Genomic DNA, 22,765 nt, shown 5'->3' on the forward strand with positions numbered 1-22,765 from the left:
ACTCAGAAAGTGCTTGGGCTATCTCTACGTCAGCGCAGATTCTAGCAACAGCCCAGTACTATGAAAATAGGCGTAAAGACGAGTTAGACAAGGCAGACAAAAAGACTAAAGATTTGAAGACTAAAGTTCTTCTCCAACAGGCCTATCAGCCTCGTATGGCTAGCCAGCCTAATTATCAACAGAATCTGCAGTACTCTAGAGACGCGCAAGGAAACGAGCTTTCCCATCAGCGTCCTACGTATGGCCCGAATCAATGTGCGTATTGCAAAGAAGAGGGCCATTTTAGGAATAATTGTCCGGCTCTTGCACGACGTTTAAACGGTGCACAAGGTGTAAGGGAAAGAGGTGTTCAGCATGCCTCTAGAGGTAGAGGTAGAGGCCGTGGAAATTTCACTCAGAATATAACTTCTTTTCCACCTCAGAAATCAATGAATAGCTTTGATCAACAGGGTAATTCATCGTCCAAGTCAGCTCAGTACTATGCTGACGACTATTACACCGAACACGACAATGAGGGTAACGATCGCTAGGACAGCCATGGACAAAGAGAGGGAGTTGTTTCAGTTCCAGTAGATCAGGATGGACCTTATGTCGAGGTAATTACCTCAGGAGTGTCAGAGCCATTTCTGCTGGATACTGGTGCTACAAAAAGTTCTATTATGCACTCAAAACTTCCTGGCGCACCTTTGTCTGGCGAAATGAATGTCTCAGTAGGCTTCTCTGGCGCCCCTGTTAGAAACCCGATCTCTAGTCCTGTTTCCGTTTCTGTTGGCCCCTGTGAATTAGAAGCACCCCTCATTCTTACAACAGGTTGCGGCGAAAATTTGTTAGGATTGGATTTGCTAAAGAGGTTGTACGCGACTTTGTACTGTTCTCCCTCGGGAGTACAGCTTACTTTAGGGAGAAAAGTCATTTCTTCAATGTACTTGTCAAAAGAAGGTATCCCAACCGAATTGTCATCACTTCCAGATATACTATGGGCTAATGGTTCCAACGATGTAGGTCGTTTAGAGATAGCACCGTATGTCATAACTTTGAAAGCAAAGTCAGATTGCCACGTATTCCCCAATACAAAATTTCTAACGACTGCGAACAGGCATTGTTAACGATCGTTTATGATTTGGCCGATAAAGATGTTATCGAGGAAACAACAGGAAACATTTGTAACAGTCCAGTTTTACCGGTCTTGAAACGTACTGATCCTTCACAGCCCCCTGTGTATAGGTTTGTGATTGACCTCCGAGAAGTAAACAAGGTAGTTATACCGCAGTTTCCAGTCGTCCCCGACATTACTGCTTTATTGACAATGGTTCCAGCTTCAGCAGCTTGGTTCTCGGTGATTGACCTGAAGAACGCTTTCTTCAGCATCCCGATCGCCGAAGAGAGTAGAGACCTTTTCGGCTTCAATTTAGGAGGACGAAGCTTCCGCTTCAAATGCGCTCCTCAAGGCTACTGCGAAAGTCCATCAATATTCAGTCAGGCTCTGAAAACACAATTAGACACAATTGTACTGCCAGATGGGTCAACATTGATTCAGTACGTAGACGATCTACTGATCGCTGCAGACACTGAAGAGATTTGCAAGGAAGCTACGTTGTCGCTATTACGTCACCTATGTGACATGAAGCACAAAGTCTCCCTTTCAAAACTGCAATTTTGTCGACAAGAAGTAACCTACCTAGGTCACATCTTATCGAAGGAGGGAAGGAGACTGACACCAGAAAGAATACAGGCAATCACAGAACTAAGTGCCCCAAGGACACTGAGAGGTGTCCGAGCTTTTTTGGGCATTCCATCGTACTGTAGACAATGGATACCGAATTTCTCACTACTAGCCAAACCCTTACTGTCACTACTCTGCAAAGACACGCCTAAACCTATGCCTTGGTCTGAAGATTGTCAGACGAGTTTCCGCGAGTTGCGCGATGCATTGTGTTCGGCTCCTGTGTTGGGAAACCCCAACTACAGTAAGCCTTTTACATTGTATGTCCACAAAAAAGAAGGTTGTGCATTATCAGTCTTAATGCAACTCTTTGGGGACAAACAGCGCCCATGCGCGTATTTTTCGGCAACTCTGGATCCAGTGGCTAAGGCACTGCCAAGTTGTCTAAGAGCAACAGCCGCAGCAGCTGTCTGCATTCGACAGTCTGCTGGATTAGTCATGAATAACACTCTGATCGTTATGGTTCCGCATGCAGTAGACATTTTACTAAATAGGACAAAGACACAACACCTTACTAGCGCTCGACTATCCAGTTACGAACTTACCCTGCTAGCAAGTCACATCCATATAAAGAGGTGTGATACACTCAATCCCGCTACGTTATTACCCATCCCGACAGAGACAGACAAGATTAACAAGCATGACTGCTGTTTCAGGACAGAGGAAGAGACAAAAGGGAGAGTAGACTTACAGGACACTCCCCTTCCCGAATGCAATGATACTCTATGGGTTGATGGTTCATGTTTCAAGTTGCCGAATGGTGATACGACTACAGCATATGCCGTAACGACGTTACACACCATTGTAGAGACTGCACGCATTCCCCACAGTTCTGCACAAGCTGCAGAGTTGATAGCGCTTACTAGAGCATGTGTGCTGGCGAAAGGAAAGCGAGTGAATGTGTACACTGACAGCCAATATGCCTTTGGTGTGGCTCACAGTTTTGGGAGATTATGGCGTGAACGTGGGTTCCTTACGTCCCATGGTGCAAAGATACAACATGGCCAGCTAGTTAATGAGCTCCTTGAGTCACTCACCTTGCCCCTACAAGTCGCCATTATAAAATGTAGTGCACACAGAAAGATTCAGGATGATGTTGGCCGCGGAAATGCATTTGCAGATGAGGTTGCGAAGGGAACTGCAAGGAACACAATGAATCGGATGTATGTCATGGGTCCCGCTAGATGGACTACTGATGTAGGAATGTGTGAGGACACCATTGAAAGCGTAAAATCAATACAAGCCGAGGCCACTGAGAACGAGATGAATGAATGGAGAGAAAGCACAGGTAGATTGGATGCGAATGGTTGTTGGGTCGAACTATCGGAACACCAGCGATGGTTACTACCTAATGCATACGTACTTGCAGTGGTAACGATGGCTCACGGAATGGCACACATCAATTCGAGAGGAATATGTAAACTATTGGCCCCAGTATGGCAGAATAGCAATATCCCAAAGTACGCAGAAAACGTGGTCAGAAAGTGTATGGTATGTTTGAAGTACAATCCCGGTAGGGGAACGCCAACTCCAGCTGGTCATTTTGCGCCTCCAACTTACCCGTTCGAGGTTTTCCAGCTAGATTTCATCCACATGGAGAGGTGCAACAACCTGAAATACGTTCTCGTTGTTGTTTGCGCCTTTTCAAGGTGGGTGGAAGCGTACCCCCTTAAGGACAACACCGCCTTATCGACTGCCAAAGCCCTTGTCAAAGAGTTCTTCCCTAGATTCGGTATGCCTAGAATTGTCTGGAGTGATAACGGAAGTGAATTCATAGGATGCGTGATGAAGAGAGTGTGTGAGTGTCTAGGCATACACCAAAAATTCCACTCTGCGAATCACCCCCAATCGGCTGGATTAGTAGAATGCTACAATGGCACTCTGAAACTCAAACTAGCCAAAATCCAAGCCAGTACAGGTCTTAAATGGCCTGATGCCTTGCCTCTAGCACTTTTGTCAACCAGGACAACTGTCCACTCCAGGTTAGGACTTAGCCCCCATGAAATCGTGTTTGGCCGCCCAGCCAACGTCTGGAGCGTGCCAAGACCCAAGAAACTGAGCGAGATAGAGCACCCCGTACTGCTTGACTATTTGTGCGAATTGACAACTAAATTGCGTGTTTTACACCAACAGGTTCACAGTTCTTCTCCACCAGCCTCTGACGATCCAGGTCACCTCATCGAATCCGGTTCGTGGGTTTTGTTGCGGAATTTTCAGCGCACCAACAACGGACAACCGAGGTGGACCGGACCGCACCTGGTACTACTTTCAACAAGATCTGCTGTTCGGGTTGAAGGCAAGAAGAACTGGGTACATGGGACCCACTGCAAACGGGTCCCTCTACCCCTTCCATACGACCGGTGGGTCGACAAAGGACTTGCTGACTCTGAGACAGAATCCGTACCTCGCTTCATCCCTTTCAGCGATGCCCGTTTGAAAGAAACTAGCACCGAAAAGAAGAGTGATCATATTTTGCAAGGACTTGTGTCACCATCTATGCAATTGGACACTACTGACCCTGAAACGCTGTTTGAAGATCACACCGTACCTGGGAAACGACGATACAACCTGCGGTCTAGACAAAAGAACTAATAAAAGCTTGATCTCATGTAATTTCCTCTTCTCCCCTAAGAACTATTTTTGAATTTTCAGCTCTCTCGTCCCAAGGGAACTAGCTCATTTTTGATTTTTCGAACCGCCATCCGGTTCTGCTGCTAGGGTCGCGGTTGAAGTCTGGGGAGTGCAACTGGGAAGTTCTAGGTCCACGGTTCTGATTGGTCCACGGGAGTTACCCCGGACTGAGCAGAGCGCGCTCCCTGGGAGAATCAATCAACCACCGCGGGCAGCAACTAGAGGATGGAGTTTCCAAGGGTAGAGAGACCTGTCAGACTCACGAACTTCGAAAAACAGTTATGCACGATACTGTCCAGAAGAAGATTCCTGATATTATGTGTTTTAATGTTATGTAGCATACTTGTGTTTTTTATTGGTTATACCTTGTTCGTATTTAAAGTTACCTTTTCGAATGACACCCAGACACCACCTCCTCCCACTATTTCTCCACACTACTTTCACCCTTTACCTGAACACGAGTCTGCCCGAAGACTCGAATTTGTAAACAACTCTTTTATCCAGCTTCTACACCAACACTTCTGTTCATGTTTTGCTTGTGTATACAGTGTGCTCCTGCACTATGTGGCCTCTGTGCTACCTCGTGTGTACGGAAGTCTGTGTCACAGGACGAGCTGAGTAGCAGAATGATGCTCCAGCAACATCTCCACGAATTTCTTCATACCGATTTGGACTCAGATTAGCATGAGTTATTGCCTTATATGAGGGCAAAAGGAGGGTCTGTGGTTCCCAAAATCCGGACCCTGTGGTTTTCCCGATATCGAGGTCCAATACCCGTGTCACGAAACCTCAACGTACCGAGACGATTTTGGTGTCTACGAACCGATAATGATTAGGACATCATTCCTATGTATTTGCGTTACAATCGAGGGTTGCCAACACCCCTAAATCACAGTTTCCGTCCCATCCCTTAAACTCCATTTTGTGAACAGCATCCATCTTGCATCTTGCCCTCATGATAAGTCAATTAAAGGTCGAGCGTGATCCAAATAGACACGTCCACCTTTCGTGACTTTCCCCTGACCTGTCCCAACTGACTCCACTGTCTTCGGCCAAACCTGTTTAGGCAGCTCCTCGCCCAGTGGCCGAATACGATAGCATCTACGCATAACATTCCACGAACCATTCACTACATACAGCCCATGTTTCCTTCAAACACGCACCTGTCCCCGTATCTTGTTTATGGCCCTTTTATGGCTGGGTTGTACCTTCCTTTTATTGGCGGTTCATCTATATCTGATGGGAGTTCCCAATCCAACTGGGTAATCGATCAGCAAACTGGACATCTAAAATATGGGCTTGCTTACATGACTTCGCTCTTTGTATTGTTGTAGAAATATGTGTGTTGCCATACCATAAACTCAAGAATTCTTGCTTGAAGCCATATATTTGATATATAAGGAGACGGCTGGTTCTGTAAAAACGAACAGTCTCCCAAGAACCTACTCTCTGTGTGGTGTACTTCTGGGACACGTGTTACTTGGTAGCTACCAATAAAACTTGATCTTTGACTGCGACTAGAAGACTACGTGTTTCTGCGGTCCGGAACAAGGGAACTCAGAGGTCTTCGGGTGTTATCCCCTGACACCAGCGGGTTCCTAAAAACCCGTTACCTCAAGCTGAAAACCTGGCTATTCGATAGGTAATGCTCTCTCCCTCCCTCAAGCGCCTTGAGACCCTCTGGGTGAGTAGTGCGCTATACAAATGCCGAACTTGAACTTGAACTCTTTCTAATTCTTGGAGTGGATGGTCCAGACATTGGTGGTTCTGTGGAGTGTCCTCTTGTACCTCACTTTCTTCCTAGACTTCATCGGAATATCCATCTTCATGTACTAGTGTTCTGGCATAGTGGAAGAAGGAGATTGGCATGCAGGAGTTGCTCAAGGACTTTGGCATGGAGAATCTGAAAGAGGAATGTGGGGTGTTGAGGGATGAGTTTGTGGCTGCAGATGAGGAGATTAAGGAGTCCTGAAAGACTGTTGGCAGGGTTCACCACTTTGGGGTTCACAAAATCTCGTATAATAAACAGCAGTCATTTGTTAGAGCTCCTTACCCATTGATGAAAGAACTTCCATAGGCGGTCATAATCCTAATCATGTTTCCAGTCCTATACTTCTTGCTGTTCAATCATACATCTGGTAAGGGAATCTGGACGCACGTCCACCACCTTGACATTCTGCTTCAAATGGAAAGCTAGTGTCACTTTCCTCATAGTCACCATCTGGATCCTGGCATTGAACCTTCAGTGCAGTGAGATTGTAGGTGGGAGCAAAAGGACCATGGTCAAACTCCTCCAAGCCCATAAGTCATTGAGGTGCCAAAGGTGGCACTTTGCTAGGAAAGGTGTGTTCAGGCAGCTAAGGAATTGGAGTCTCTTTTTCAAAATAAAAAAACTGATGTTTTGATGGTGGAATCTTCATCGATGGAGTCATTGACAGTGTTGTCGTCAACAGAACTGTGGTTCACAGACTTGTCAACAAAGTCAAATATCATGTAGTCGATGGTATTGGAACCACATACAAGGAGACACTTGACTTTTTTGCCGATGTGGTTTTGAAAATCGGCAGTGATTTTTTGGTTGGAGCTGGTTCCAATGATGGTGCGGTCATGGACACTTTGGCACCAATTCCAAGAGCATCTTCTTTACCGGCTAAGATTTTGGTCTATCGGAGGTGGATTTTGGTGAAGGTTTCTTGGGAGCACCCAGAATCTCAAATGGTGAACCTAATCCCTGGCAGCTTTATGCTCCAAATTCTTGACGACCTTTCTTTCAGACCCCATATCATTGGGTTGTCCGGGAAATGCTTCGGCATCCTGAAGATGCTCAGAAAATTCCTTCCGCTGCTTTCCTTGCAGTACAAAAAAATTACTGTTCAGGCGTTAATTGGGTCGAGACTCGACTACGCCAATGCCCTATATTCAGGATTGCCTAAATATTTGTTGGCCAGGCTGCAAATAGTGCAGAATTCAGCGGCAAGAGCTATCTTTGGCCTTCCACGGAGAGCAAGAGCCTCGGATCTGCTTAAAAGGTTGCATTGGCTGCCCATCTCCAAAAGAATCATATTTAAGATTCTTACTTTGGCGTTTAAGGCCCTTCATTCAGTTGGCCCGAACTACATCAGGAAGCGCATGGCTTTCTATGCGCCGCGGAGGATGTTGCGGTCGGCTGGGTTGGCTAAAGCCGATGTACCGTTTATTAGACGTGCCCGGATGGGAGGACGGTCCTTCCGGTACTTGGCGGCATGCCGCTGGAATGAGCTCCCTATTACTCTTCGTAAAGCCAACAGTCTCCTTTCTTTTAGAAGGGAGCTGAAGACTTGGCTCTTTTCTTCATAATTCCTGTGACCACTGTGAGCTGCCGTGTTATGTTTTTCGGTTTCAGGTCTCTTTGCCAAAGCGCCGGGACACCCTTCGGGGTAGCCGTGCGCTATAGAAGAGATAGTACATAACATAACATAACATTGTGTATCTGAATTTGTCTTTTTGTGGGTTTTCCTTGGTAATTGGGATGATCCTTCAGAGTCATTCCTAGATGAGGAGACATCTTTAGCTTTTGAGGTTCATAGCCATAAACAAGCTAGCATTCCCAGTTCCCTGAATGTGTTTGCATAGCAAGTCCAGCATATTTTGCAGTGCTTTGACTTATGGGTATGACGCACACAATATGTACATTCCTTTTGTAGATCTTCAGAACGAAGCCTTAGTTTCCCTACAGGTCCCACACGGCTTGAATTAACCTTCTTTAGAATAATCAGTCATGGTCTAGCCACTCTCTTAAGCAGGATGGCTGCTCTACAATGAGAAAAAATATATATTTTGGAAAGACAGATGCAGAATTGATTGACTTATCTGTGAAAGACTAAACAGAGCTTTGGGGTCTCCCTTCACACACAACGAGAGGTAAAAATCTGAGGTACTGTGGCCTCCTGGAGAGAGTGGTGTTCACTGTGCCTCCATTTGATTGTATGAAGTTTGGGTCTTTTTAACGATGTGTACAGGCTACGTAAAGCCTTCTAGTCTAAAAGTTTAACATTGCATTTCACAGCTGCGCGGTCAGCCCCTCCTCTATGATTATCGCAGGACTCAAAGCTCGACTACTGGGATGGTTCAGGAACGTGAATCTATAACAATTCAACACAATGATCATGATCCAAAACTATTATCAGGACTATGTTTACTACCAAGGCACCACCCTCCCTTACTTCACTTTCTAATAATCTTTTATATTGATTTTTAGCCAGTTTAGATCACTGAACGATTAGTAAATTACTTTTTTATTGATTTTATGATTTACAATAAGAAATAAGGAGACCACCAGACATACATAACGTGAAATATATCATAGTGCTTACAGAACAAAGGATACAAGTCGGGCTATGAGCCCTAGTACATTTGCAACAATTGAATACTCAAGCATGTTTAAAAACGATGGCATAAAAGGGGTTGCAGTGAGCCTCAGCCTAGTTAACCATAAGCGGAGGATCAACAATGAATACAATGTGAAATCAACGTATACAGCACAACTATGAGGGAATCAGAGGGGAAGGAGAGCAGTGGGGGTGAGGAAGGGGGGACAAGACAGATAAGCCGTGGCTAAGCAGAGCGAGTTCTGGATGTTAACATAGTGGGTTGTCGCTAAGGTGTAGCCTGGAAGGGGGGGGGGGGGGGAGGCGGGGGGCTCGACGTGCCGTGTTACAGCCGATGGGGAGGATACTGTGGATTCCTGTTGTAAGGTAAGCAAGTGAGTATGCCAAATGTTCTTGGAGTGAGAAGTGGGCCCCCAATTAATTGTAATTTCCCTTTTGGCTTGCAGCAATGCGATCTTCACAAATCTACGGAAGCAGCGGGGGATATCTGAGACGATGCCAGCAAGGCCAGCTTTAGGGAGGGCTTGAGAGATGTGGAAGTCCTGGACGACAGCTCCTGCAACACCAGGGTCCAGAATGCGGATATGATTGGGCATGTCAAGGTCATATGGGCGAAGTCGGCACCAGGCAACTGGCACTTAGGACATTGAGAAGTCTTGGTGGGGTCATACCTAGCTATTTCGACAGGCGTAATGTAGCATCTGTGCATAAATTTAAAATGCAATAGTTTATGGCGAAGACTGGGTGTGACCTTAATCTGCTTCTGACTGCATGCCCATTCTTTGGAAGTGAGGAGTTGTCCCAGGTCCTACTCCCAGTGATGCTGTGCCCCTCTGTCACGGACTGTCTGAGCGACAAACACTCACTGTACAGTTTAGTGACCTGGTGTGAGCCATTGTGATCCGCTAGCAGAAGCGTGAGAGGTGTGAATTCGTCTGCGGAAATGGAAAAGGACAGAAGTGTAGCGCACAGGGAGCTCAATACCCGTAACATAATGAATCCGTCCATATGGGACATATCGGCGTGTGTTGCAAGTTCAGTAAGTGTAACAATGTGTCCATCAGGGAAGAGGTCCCCAAATGTATTTAGATGCAGCTTTTGTAGAGTGCGCTGAACCAGCTTCCCCGCCGAAGCCGGCAGCCTTGGATTCTGGGGTATAGGCAGCTTCAGTGAGTATAGAAAACCAGAGCAGAGAAGCAAGATGGATACCTTGTGGAAATGTCGCATTTAGAGGGGTGGGGGCAGCCAGGTCTTGTTCGGGTTTACTGTAAGGTATGGTGCATCAGGGTGGAACAAATAATATGCGAACTGGGCCTGTACCACCAAATAATATAAATACAGATTAGGGACCGCAAAACACCTCGTTTGTAGGGCAGTTTAAGTGTGTCCAGGGGACTCACGGCCTTCAACTAGCCAAGACCAGGCGGAGGAGCTGACCGCGCAGCTGTGAAATGAAAACCTTTGTCAGGGGTATGGGTATGTTTATGAATAAGAAAAGAAAGCAAGGAAGAATATTCATTTTAATGAGAGCTATGCTGCTGGCCATGGACAACGGCAGGCGGATCCAGCGTTCTTTTTGCGTGGTCAGTTTGTCCATTGCAGGCCCATAGTTTGAACAAGTTACCTGTTCTTTGCTACTGTGTAGCCAGATGTTGAGGTATTTAGTGGCGTCCGTCGCCCAACGCAGCGGAAAACTGCTTTTATTGGGACAGTCTCTTCCGTGAGGGGAAAGAGCTCAGACTCGTCCCAATTTATGAGTTAGCCGGACATGTCTCCAAATCGCACGATATCGTCCATAAGGGGTTGCAGATTGACGCCTGGGTCTGATGAAGAGCATTATGTCATCTGCATAGATGGATACAAGTAGTGATCAAGGGTGGAACCAGAGCCCAAGGTGCATGTGCTTCTCCTGCAAGTGTCTGACTAAGGGGTCCATGGCCACTATAAAAAGTAGTGTTGATAGGGGCAGCCCTGGCGGGTGCCACGCAAGAATAAAAAGGATCCGATAATGAACCGTTCACCTGGAGCCTGGCTGGTGGGAATGCATACAAGACCGATACCAGCGCAATGAAGTTATCGGGCATGCCCAGTTTGTGGCAAAGAGAAATGGCCACTCTAGAGAATCAAAGGCCTTCTCCGTGTCAAGAAGCGCCACCGCCGCAGGCGTGGTCGGGGAGATCCTGTTTAACACCGAGAAGACCGACCTGAGGTTAAGCGCGGTCAATCTATGAGGTATGAAGCTGGATTGTACCAGGGAGAGAATTTGGTCAAGCAAATGACAGCCTGTTTGTGAGCATCTTGGCCAGGATCTTATTGACAAATTTTATCAGGGATAGGAGGAGCAGGCAGTCGGATCCTTTCCGGGCTTGAGCAGAAGAGACACTGCCGCCCACGCATCGACGGTGGGAGGGTGCCCTCCGTGAGAGATTCGGGCGTACACCTCAAGGAGGTGCAGCGCCAGGATCTGCTTATATGTTTTGTAGAATATTCCTGACAGGCCGTCTAGGCTCGACGCCTTCAATCCGTCAACTGCATCTATGGCCTGGCTGATCTCCTCGACGGTGAAGGGATAGCTGAGGAATTCCACCTGACCAGAAGTAGGCCAAACCATTGCCACCTACTCTAGGTAGGCTAGGTGGTGAGAGAACCCAGGCGGGAGCTTAGTGGTGTAAAGGGTCTTGCAGTACGTTACCAATTCTTTTAATATGTCCTTGTTGTCAGTGACTACAGAGTCATCTGCTCGCTGGAGAAATGTGATGTTCGCAGTGCCGAGGGGAGGATGCACCAGGCAGGCGAGCGTCCTACCGGGGCACTCTCACTCACCGTATCTATGCGCAGCCTGGTATTTGCCCAACAGTGTGGCCTCTCTATCCGCCTGGTCCTTAAAATCAATCAGTAGCGATTCCCGTTTGAAAGTGTCGGGGGTATCGGAGGGACCGGCTAGCTGAGCCAGTTCAGTCTCGAGACAGGCGAGGCTACCCTGTATTGCCACCAACACCCCTGGCTTGTTTTGCGATACAGATGCCATGAATATATACCTTAAAGGCATCCCATACTACGGCATAGTGTGTCACTGAACCCATATTGAAAGTAAAATATTCGAGGATAGCATCACGTACTTCAGATGTGAAAAGTTCATCTTATAATGCTGTAGCGGATAAAGTCTATCTACGCTCCCATCCAGTAGCCTAGGGAATTTCAAGGTGGAGTAACACGGGCGCGAGACAGTGTTTCTGCACTGCATATCCATTGACAAGTATGGGCATCTGCAAACCAATATTCAATATGTGTCCATGTCGAGATTAGTGTTGAGTGGAATGTGTAGCCAGGCTCATCGGGGTGTCGCACACGCCAACCGTCTCGTAAGGCCGAGGCGGCCTGAAGATCTTTGAAGGCTTGAAGCGCATAAGGTTTGGTGCCCTGCCCAGTGGTGGATATATCGCAGCTGGGGTCCCGCCTCCTAGGAATATTGACTCGGGTTTGTGACCATCAAGCTGTGGAAGCAGCTCTGTAAAAAAAAAAAAAAAAAGATCATCAGTGTTGGGTGCGTAAATGTTTAGAAACGGGATCTTCTTGCCCAGCAGTGTCCTAGTCAGTAACACATAGCGGCCAAATCTGTCAACAACGGTGGCACGGTGTGTGAAGGGAATGCTGTAGTGTATCAGTATACACACTCTGTGGGAGTAGGTACTGTTTCCTGCGCAGAATCTATGTGGTCCCCAGGAGGAGGCAAAAGGAGGGGAGGATTGCGGGGGCAGGTGGGTTTCTTGCAAAAAAAGCTACCTTTATGCAATGTCGATGTAGGTAGGATAATACAAGCTTACATTTCCAGGGGTTATTTAAGCCACGTACATTCCAGGACATTAACCGCACCGCAACACTCAACACCAGTGTTAGGGGCTATCGTATTGTGTGAGCTGGAGTAGGGGTATAATGCATGTGTGTGGAGAGCATTCTGCGTGGAACGAGGGGGGGGGCACACAAAAGGGGAAGGAGGGGGAACATGTACCACATGAAAGAAAGCAATAACAAGCTAGATCCCAGTTAACTCACCCCACACCAGGAAAAAACAAACAACCAGGCGAATTCCCAAACCCGGATTTTAGAAAAACAACATCCCAACATTGAACCGGTCGGACTTACCCGTGGGGGGCAGGCAACGCCATGGGGTCCCAATGCCCGATCTGCTTCGATTGTCACTTTATTGAAGATAGTTTAGTGTGTAGAGTAGATAATCCCAAAAACGTAGTTAGGCCAGGGTATAGACAGATGCGTGTAAATGCACAATGTTAACGAAGGAAACAGCTGTAGGCTGCTTAACAATTGCGAAGTTTTCTGGTGATGTGGAAGCGTCGTTGTAGTAGTCTCTATTCTGCGGGGAAGAGTTCTGCACTGGCCGACATCTGCTGGTCTGGGGATGACCGGCCAGAGGCGTGAGGGGGGCTCTTGCGATTGTTATCCTTCTGCTCTTTGCAAAAGGCCAACATATCTGCCGGGGAGTCGAAAAAGCGGGGCCTGTTGTCCATCACCCGGAGTCTCGCCGGGTAAAACATGGCGTATTTCAGGCGAGCTTGCGGAATTGCGCCTTAGCATCGACAAACTGTCGTGCCCCCTGGACCACGGCTGTATGATCGGGATATATAGAGAGCGGAGATCCTGGATACCGCAGTGGGGCTTTTTCACGGGCCAGGCGGAGGGTAGTGTTGCGGTCCCTGTTGTTTAAGAGGCGTGCGATGATGGGCCTAGAAAAGGCCACTGGGGGAGGGTGGGGGCCAAGGATCTATGTGCTCTCTCCACAAGGAGAACTGTTGAAAAGTGTTGGGGCCTGAACAAATCGGTAAGCAATGTCTCCACGAATAGTTCAGGGCGTCTGAGGTTGGTAGTTTCTGCTATTCCTACGATTCCTATGTTGTTCCTCCTCGACCTGGCCTTGAGGTCTTCGTTTATTATCGCCACCGCCTTTAGCAATTGTTCAGTTTTTTCTAGATGGCGAGTCATGTCTCGGGCTTGATTGTCATGCGCGGATATGCGCTCCTCAGCCACCTCTAGTCGAGTGTCATGGTTGTCTAGACATGCACCCATTTTATAAAGCTGAGTGGCCATGGTGTCGAACCTAGCATCTATGGCACGGAAACCGGATCTCAATTCGGCCATAATGGCAGCCTCGCCCTCGAGTGGAGGGGCCTGCGCATCAGAGTCTGCCTCCCCATCCGCATCCAGGCTCTGCCCCTGGCCGTCCGCAATCCCAAGCCTGTCGAATGTGAGTTTCCACTGTTTAGGGTTGCTGCTGCCCATTGTGTCTGACGGGGTCTTAAGCTGTTGAGGGCTTGATATTGTTCCCACCAGGTGTGCTGTGCAAAGCAAAGGAAATACGATATTGGCCGCAGGACTTAGTTTCTCGTGGGAGAACAATAGCAGTATTCTATGGTGCCGCTAATGTGTGTATTTGTTCGGGGCAGCAGCACAGCACAACGGGCCCTCGTATGCACACGGGTCACCAGTAGGATGGGATCAGCAGCAGCAGAGTTCCAATGGCCTTGATTTCCCGTTTGGGGCACCCCACACTTGGATCAATATGGTGGGGTTGCTGGGGGATATCAGCTGAGGATGGATTCAGGCCCCTAGCACAGGTGAGGTAGGCCAGCACACCTTCAATGCCACTCACCCAGCCCAGTGGTGTACCAGAGTTGACCAGAATGGGACGACGGCCGGTCTCTAGTGTAGCCACATCACTCCCCAGGTCATCTGTGTCCGCGGCAACATCCACAGGACGGTCAGGCCCTGGTGACGTACCCCCGATCCCACCGCACGGCGCACCAAGGATGGGTGCAGCTGTCCTAGTGAGGGGGGAAGCCGGGCGCTGGAGTGGAGCGAAGACGCCGGGCTGGGAGGAGGCCGCAAATCAGGCCTAGCCCCCCCTTCCCGCGTGCCTCGTGTCAGTCTGAGAGCCGCAACCACGGCCCGATCACTCACCGCAGGCCGCTGTGCAGTTCTCCTCGGATCGCTTCTGTGCAGCGTGGCAGTCTCCGGACGGTCGCGGCGTCATTCGGCGGAGCGAGGAGCAGAGGGCAGGCACAGCGGGGCACCGCAGCCCCTAACTCAGGCTCGTCCGCGACCCCTGTGGTCGCGGGGCCTCCGAGGCAGGCTGGGCCGCCTCCAGCTCCCGCAAGATGTCACAACCGCCAAGCAGCGCAATGGTCAGGTCGGATCACCGGCAAGGTGATCAGCTGCAGGGCAGGCCACAGGCTTGCTTCACAGTTGGGGGGAAATAAGTGTGAACGTCAGGATTAGTTCAGGATGCAGGCTGTGAATTCACCTTAATTTTCGACGCAATTCCTTTATTATTTAGTCCAAAAACATTAAAGGGTACACAAAGTGATATAAATAGCTTTCTCTTGTCCAATAAAGGGGTTAGGATTGCATGGAGGAAACTAAGATGCCCAAAGCTGGATGGGAGTATAGCTAGCCCTGATCTCCGTTTTTACTGTTGGGCTTTCCATTTTGAGAATGTGAGACCTCTTGTTCGACTTCTCTTTTTTACCCCCTTTCTAATAGTCATGTCCAATAATATTCCCCAGGGTGGGGATGGGCTTCTCTTCAAATTTGGGCATCCCAAATACTTAAAAATAAATAAATAAATAAATAGGGTTTTGAGGTCTGCCTGTGAATTATGGTATCAGCTGAGAAAGATACTCAGAATTCCGTACTATTGTTCAAGCGCTCCTATTTGGAACTCTTCGGGTACGCCCGCATGCCTCAAGGATAGGTTGTCAGCCCCACTTTTGGAAGAAGGCATTGTGAAATGGGGTCAATTACTGCAAGACAATAAATTGCTCTCATGGGACGTCCTTAGTAATTTGACGAACCAAAGGTTGTCCAGATTTAAATGTTATCAATTGTCTAGCACGGCTGTAAACTTGGGCAAGAGTGGAGATGCGAACAAAGAACTTGAGAACAAGTTGCTAGCCCCACCTCACCAACACAAAGAAGTATCTAAATGGTACTGGCTCTTAGTTAAAGGAGAACCCCCGTTAATACTCATGGAGGAGCCCTGGAGAAGAGACCTGCCTTCCAGCGACGTTAAATCTTATTGGCAAGTATCGATGTGCACTTTATGGAGTGTTGTTAAAGCTGCCCCATTGAGGAGAAACTATCTGTTTACACTTCATGGAGCTTATTGGACCCCCGAAGAAGCTTGTCAAGATAGGAGGCGGAGGAGTAAAGGTCTGCTTGAACTGTACCTCAGGGTGTGCAGATGACATGCACATGTTTCAGCAGTATCCCCAGATCCAGGGCTTCTGGCACAAAGTGGGTAAGACTATCTTAGAGGTACCTGGCCAAGAAATTAAGGTAAGCTTGGTTTTGGTCATCTTTGGAATATGGCCTGAGGAGCCTATTAGTTGTAAGCTCTCGAAACCCCAAGCTTCACTTTTGTCTTAATTCGCTTTGCCAGAAGCGAAATTTGTTTAAAATGGGTATCCCCCAATCCTCCACTATTTTTAGACTGTGTTGCATCTGTTAAAAGAATTCATATAATGGACATGGGCTGTATGTCAAGGAAAATAACAACATTTTGGGGGGCCTGGGAGGAGTGGATTAGCGAATTTGCTACTTCGACTTCCTAAAAAAAAAAAAAGTCCAATGATTATGAAATAAGTGAGTTTAAGGGACGGAGGTTGCATTCAGGAAAGGAGGTCACACTCTTCCCCATCTTATCCCCAGGAGTCTTGTGGTCGGCTAATCCAGGAGTCCTGGAGGTGATAGGAGTTTCACAAGGTTATGTTTCCCCTCTGTTTGGACCCAGGAAAGTGCCATTGACTGCTTTAAGGCAACTTACTTATTTATAAATGAGGACAAAAAAAAAAAAAAGAAAAGGATGCAGGCTGTGGGCGCCAAGGCTTCACATCGTGCAGCCATCTGTGTCACCGGCTTGGCCACGCCCCTCTCACTGAACAATTTATGCTTCATGTTAAATCTAACTCCAGCACTGCAGCGTAGATCCGGAGTCTTTTCTTTTACAATCGTTTTCCCTGTCAAGAAATGTGTATACTTCAAAGCTGTAATCAGCCTTCCTTTCTCTCCTCACTTAATGGAAGTTTTTTTATAGGACCTCATGCTGGTCTAGATGCAAAACAATATTATTATTATCGAAATCCTCAACTTGCCTGGTTCAATAAGTCTTGCTGTTCTCACTAGATCCAAACAGGCTTTTTAACAGGGTCAAAACCCTTCATCCTAAACTCTTTTTTATTTCACACCATAGGAAAATTCTCATTTATCCCCTTTCCCAGAGCTTTTTCCTGATGAAGCATCATTAAAAGCACAAAGCTTGTTGCCCTCTTCTTTTACACGCCATGTGTTCTTTTGGGGTGGTGATGCAGCTTACAAGGCTGGGATCCTGCAGCGCTTATACTGCCTCCAGTTGATCTGTGAAGCAAGTATTGAGGAACATTATTTAGGTTTCCTCCCACCACAAGTGCTAGCAGGTCATAAAGGGATACATTTTTTTGTTTATCATTTAGTTTACTAGTTTCCTCATTCTATTAATTATCAATATTTATTAACCAAGGGGATCACTTCATAGATTTCTAGGACTATCTCCTGACTTTGTTTGCTGCATCAAGTTGGACTTGATTGTGGTTATCATGGTATACATGCTTTGTACTACTTTAGTCAAGATTGTTTAATTTGGTATCCTGTACTTAAAGCAGCCTTGTCACTTCATCATTTCCAGAAGGATGTGTCATCAGGTACAGGTGGGCCTAAGCCACTTGGATCTCATGAAATGTTCTCTTTGCATTTCTCTTCTGGGAATAAATCAAATTAATCTGGTCCACCCTTCTCTTTGAGTGTCTTCTTAGAGTTTGGTGACATTTTTGTTGAGTGCTTTTAGGCAACCTTTCTGCAATCAATTTAGTTGTCAGTAATGCTCCCAGAGAAGCTACTCAAACATAGGTGGATCTGCATGATTGCAAGAATCCCAATTATAGGGCTGAAGTTCACTTGCATTGCTATTTAGAGACACATTTGAGACGCAAGGGCTCCATATTGCCACTCTCAGGCACACAGTCCAACTACACTGTCTGCAGCAAGCAACAGATTTTAAAGCATTAAGCAATAACCCATTCTGTACCTAATTCTGTAATGATCAGCTAAAGAGTTGAATCAGTTACACGTGGTGCACAACCTAAACCGCCTGTTAATTATCTTTGTGAACGGAACAGTTACTCAGCCTAAAGAAGCATGAGAACTAGGTGCAAACTTAGTTAACGGGAATACGGAGAAGTCCCCAAATTTCACCTATGTAGGGGTTGAGGGGGATAAGGGTGACTGGGGTCAGGGTTGGAGGTCTCAGTTCAGGCAGTTTGCAAGACAGACTTATGCAAAAGAAACAATTGATGAACAGAATGCTGGACAATGCAAACATTCACCCCCAGTCAAAAGGATGTGGGTTAAATCCAATATTCTTTTGCTCACCACACCACCCCAGTTTGGACCCAGCCATATGCAAATCAGTCTTGACAGATTTGCTCGCTTCCGGACTTCAGGAAAAAGCTGAGGTGTTTCTTTAAAAAGCATTATGAATAGCTTCAAGATGCCCTTTGGGATCGTGAGTGCTTTAGAAATGAAGTTGCCCAGGAAAGGCACCAGCCCCTACTACTTAAATGGTTGGAATGTGGGTAAACAATGTGCCGTTATTTGCAAAAAACATAAGACTGGGGTCTGATTGTATAATGTTGTATAACAGTCACTCATACTGACCAGGACAGAAACCATACAGCGTGTTTTTTCCCAGTAAAACTATGTTACAGTAAATATGACACTAAACTTCACAGGAAATCAAATGTGTACTTTTGGTCCATCGTACTACCTTAACTCTCACCCCTATTATTTGTAAAAGGTTGTAATGCAGTGCGTTTTTAGAGACTACGTTATTACGTTTACAAGTGTGTGAAATATTTTCTGAAGGCATGAGGAAGTGTTTTAAGTGACACTGTTGAATATTGGTCAATATTGACTGTATGAATTCATGATGGTTTACGTTTTGAGATAGAATGGTGGAGGTGCAGGTGAATGATGGTAAATGTGTACCTATACGATTGTGTGTGTTTGAAAGTATGATGCTGATAATACTGATGTATAATTGTGGCTGTTTCACTTGTTTTACTAAAATACGTTTGCCATTTGAGGTAGTAGCGACAATCACATTTTTGTAAGTGTTAAAAAGCATATATGATTGTGTGACAGTTCTTACAGTTACACTACGTAACACTAGTAAATGGTGGCTGTATGTGTGAATGACGCAGTGTTGGCATATAATGGTGGGTGTGTTGATTTATTTATAGTTGCTGTGAGAGTACTATTGTGGGTGTTTGGATGTATGAAGGGAAGTGTGTTGGCACATAATGGTGTGCAGGTATACCTGGTCATTGTGTGGGTATATGTTAGTTATACCGACGTCTGTTGCTGGCTATAGGCGTCTGAGTGTGAATATATATGTTGTGTGATGGGGTTGGGTGATATACTGATTTGTGTGTGACAAACAATGGTTTTTCTGTGTTCTCTGTTGATATCATGTTGGGTTGATGGCTGTATGATTGTGGATGTGCTCCCATATAATATTTGGGGGATACCTTTATGAATGAGTGCCATTTGACTGTGTGAAAGAATACATGATGGGGGGCGGGGTGTCGGAGTATCCGGTTTCTTTTAATTGCTAAGTCTTAGAAGGATTTTCCATTTCTCAACATCAGTCATAAAATCATGGTGCTTAATGTGTCCATGAACTCTCGCCTTGATTTTATCAGCTCCAAGTACAATAACTAAGCAAATCGCTTGACTGGTTTAACACATGCAGAACACTGCTCGAAGTTTTTGAAAAACATTTGAGGCAGTTGCTAATGCTCGCTCGATAATTGACCATTTATAAGTAGCAGAGGTGTGGTTCAAAGCCTTATTGATAAGTTAATTTTTTTTAAATTTCCAGACGATGCTTGCAGACCAAAATTTGCAGCACTAGAAGCCTGCGTAGGCCTTACAATAAGCAGATAAACTTATTTTGGCTGTGTCCAAATTCAAACTGGCAAGCCGGCAAGGTACCCCTTTTCTGTCAAAAGTATCAATATTTGAAGGTCAAAGGAAATTGATTGGTGATCAGGAAAACATATACAACTGTGGCAGTTTGAACAAAACCGTTAGAGTGGGTTTACTGTCCCTTCTTTGCCCCAAGAGAACTCAAGGTTCTCGCGCTGTATAAAAATATCCATACAGACAATGAGAACAGGTAGACAAATGTATACAAAACTTACATTGACCAAACCAAAATAGTGCTCGTTGACAGGAAACTGTTCCGGACCAATCTCTTTCTCTAAAGCGGAGGCATTGGCGCCCTAAGAAAACAAAATAACACAATCTTAGAATCGATAGGACACATGTTAAAAGTACTATTGTAAACTTTCCAACAATATCATAAGTGACAGAGATCAAGCTCAGCTCAAACCACATAACTGAAATGTAGATGTAAGTTCCATCAAACCCTAGAAGCCCACAGATCCACAACTTTGCGATCAATTTGAGATTTTTCAGACACGAGTTAACATACAAATAAGGATAGAACACTTGAAGCATAGAAGACTCTAAACAACAGAAATTGCTGTGAGCAGCACGAAAACTCCATCATCTCTTCCCGAACATGTGCCCAATAAGAACATTGATGCAGCACATCAAATGAGGCTAGTGCCAAAACAAGATGTTAAGTGCAACCTACTTTATATACATGACGTATAAGATATTATATTATGGGACGGTGGGCACAATCACTGTTACATAAGGGGCACGTTTTTTCAAAATCTAATGATAGGCAAAGATTTGGCACAAGATCAAGTTCATCTTCTAGGGTTTATTCAAAGTTGGTATATTTGAAAGAAGACAAGTATCTAGTGTTCAACTTTCCAATTGCAAGTAAATACTCAATTATGAATTAATTTTTTCCTTAAAAGTGTTAGACCTGGCATCTTTTTGGCGTGATTTCCCCCATCTTTATGCTTCTGACCTCCTGTTTTTGACTGTATACTGCATTTAGTTTTTACTTGTTTTAGCACTCTGGCCACTTTACCACTGCTGACGAGTGCTAAAAGTGCAAGTGCTGCCTGTCGAAATTGTATTGGTGATTGGTTTATCCATGATTGGCATATCAGATTTACTAACAAGTCCCTAGGATAATGCACCAGGTGTGCCCAGGGCAGCGCCGTCCTAGGAGCCCAAAGCGGCCCTGGCAATTTTGTTGGCCAAGTGTGCTGCACTGCTGCTTTTGTTACTGGCGAGCCGATATTGCATAACTGCTGCAAAACCTGCAGCCAGTAACAAAACCCATTGAATAGATACCCAAGCAATACCTCCCCAGAGGTGAGGCTGCGAGGACTGAACGGACAAAATGACCATCACACTGGACGGGACTGTCTAGGCCAGCGATACTCAAAATAAGGCCCAGAGGCCGCATGCGACCCTCCTGACCTTCACATGCGGCCCCCTGGTCAAGAGAAGCAGAAGGCTAATGTTTATGTGACTCAGCACTAACAAACAATGTTAAAAAAAAACGGCAAGCATTTATATAAAGGTTAATCATCCACTTAACTTTAGAAACACCTTCATTTATAAAGACATCTTGCAGTAAAAATATGATAAAGTCTATTAATAATTCATTAACATGCAGAACCGTTTCACCTTAGTATATCAGACTATCAGTGCATTGAGAAGTATTTTTCTTAAAGTGAGTTTTCACACATGAATTAATAAACATTAATTCTTAACAATGCCAATAGTATACGAAGAGGCAAGTCAGTTGTCATGTGCACTTTTTGGTGGCCGAGGTTCCTATTATACATGAACAACATATATTTAATCAATCAAACACTGGGGATGGCTTTGTACACTGCACATCCTGAAGGCAGGTATTTTGAAATCCTCATATGTGATAATGAAGAAAAAGGAAAGGAAGGAAAATAAAAATAATTGCCTAGGATCACACAATTTGGTTAAGTGGAGAACTGGGATTAATCCCAAATTTTTAATTTCCCATTGTGCAATTCAGACACTATATGTACGGAGATCGCTCTTTTAGACATTTCTGAACTAGTACGAGAGTCTGTGGACCGAGACACTTCTGCTATGCAGGTACTACCAGATCTGTCTGCAGCATTCCATACGGTTGCACACGCGATCCTGCTCTAGAGACTGAACCAAGTGGGCATGCATGGAACGGCATTGTCCTGGCTGCGGTTGTTCCTGGAGAATCGTTCCCAACAGGTGTTTCTTCGTCCTTTTCTTTCTTCACAGAAACCTTTGGTGCGCAGGGTGCCTCAGGGATCAGCGCTGAGCCAGCTGCTTTTCAATATTTACCTCACCCCATTGGCCACTCTTATTGAATCTTGGGGTGTGAAGGTAGTCTTCTATGTGGATGACACGCAGCTCATGTTCTCTTTTAAAGAACATTCAGTGGTGGCCTTTCATAATTTCACGGCATGCCTGAAAACATCTTGGTCTGGATGAATGGGAATTGTCTGAAGATGAATGCAGATAAGACGGAAGTCTTGTTCTTCAGTCAGGCATGACCCACCATCAAACCTGTGGTGGCCTACGGAGCTGAATCCGCTGCCAATTCCGGTAGATCCAGCTGGAAACCTGGAAATCAGGCTGGATAAGAATGTATCATTTACGATGCAGGTGCGGAACGTCTCTTCTACGTGCTTCTGGAAGCTGAGATCCATTAGGAAATTTCTACGCTTTCTCCCGAAGGAATGCCGTAAGATTACGGTCCATGCTCTGGTGACCTCACAGCTGAACTACACCAACAGCCTCTAGCTGGGGCTACCTGCATACCTGACTCGCAAGCTACAGATAATTTAGAATTCTGCAGCAAGATTGATTCAGCGGGTACCCCTTCGGCATCATATCTCCCTAATTTGAGACAGTTCAACTGGCTCCTGGTAACCAGGAGGATAGAGTTCAAGTCATTGACCTTGGCTTTTAGAGCCACCAGAGACTT

At 46.0% G+C, this 22,765-nt stretch overlaps 1 protein-coding gene across 1 annotated transcript in view; it reads right to left on the bottom strand.

Annotated features, from left to right (window-relative positions):
- USP12 (ubiquitin specific peptidase 12) overlaps window positions 1-22,765 on the bottom strand; it is a 401,704-nt gene that overhangs the window by 230,641 nt on the left and 148,298 nt on the right. Inside the window, exon 2 of the mRNA XM_078657114.1 lies at window positions 20,031-20,111. Coding sequence (XP_078513240.1) covers window positions 20,031-20,111 — 81 coding nt within the window. The remainder of the gene's footprint in view (window positions 1-20,030; window positions 20,112-22,765) is intronic.

This window comes from Lissotriton helveticus, chromosome 8 (genome assembly GCF_964261635.1).
Source record: "Lissotriton helveticus chromosome 8, aLisHel1.1, whole genome shotgun sequence".
NCBI classification, from domain to species: domain Eukaryota; kingdom Metazoa; phylum Chordata; class Amphibia; order Caudata; family Salamandridae; genus Lissotriton; species Lissotriton helveticus.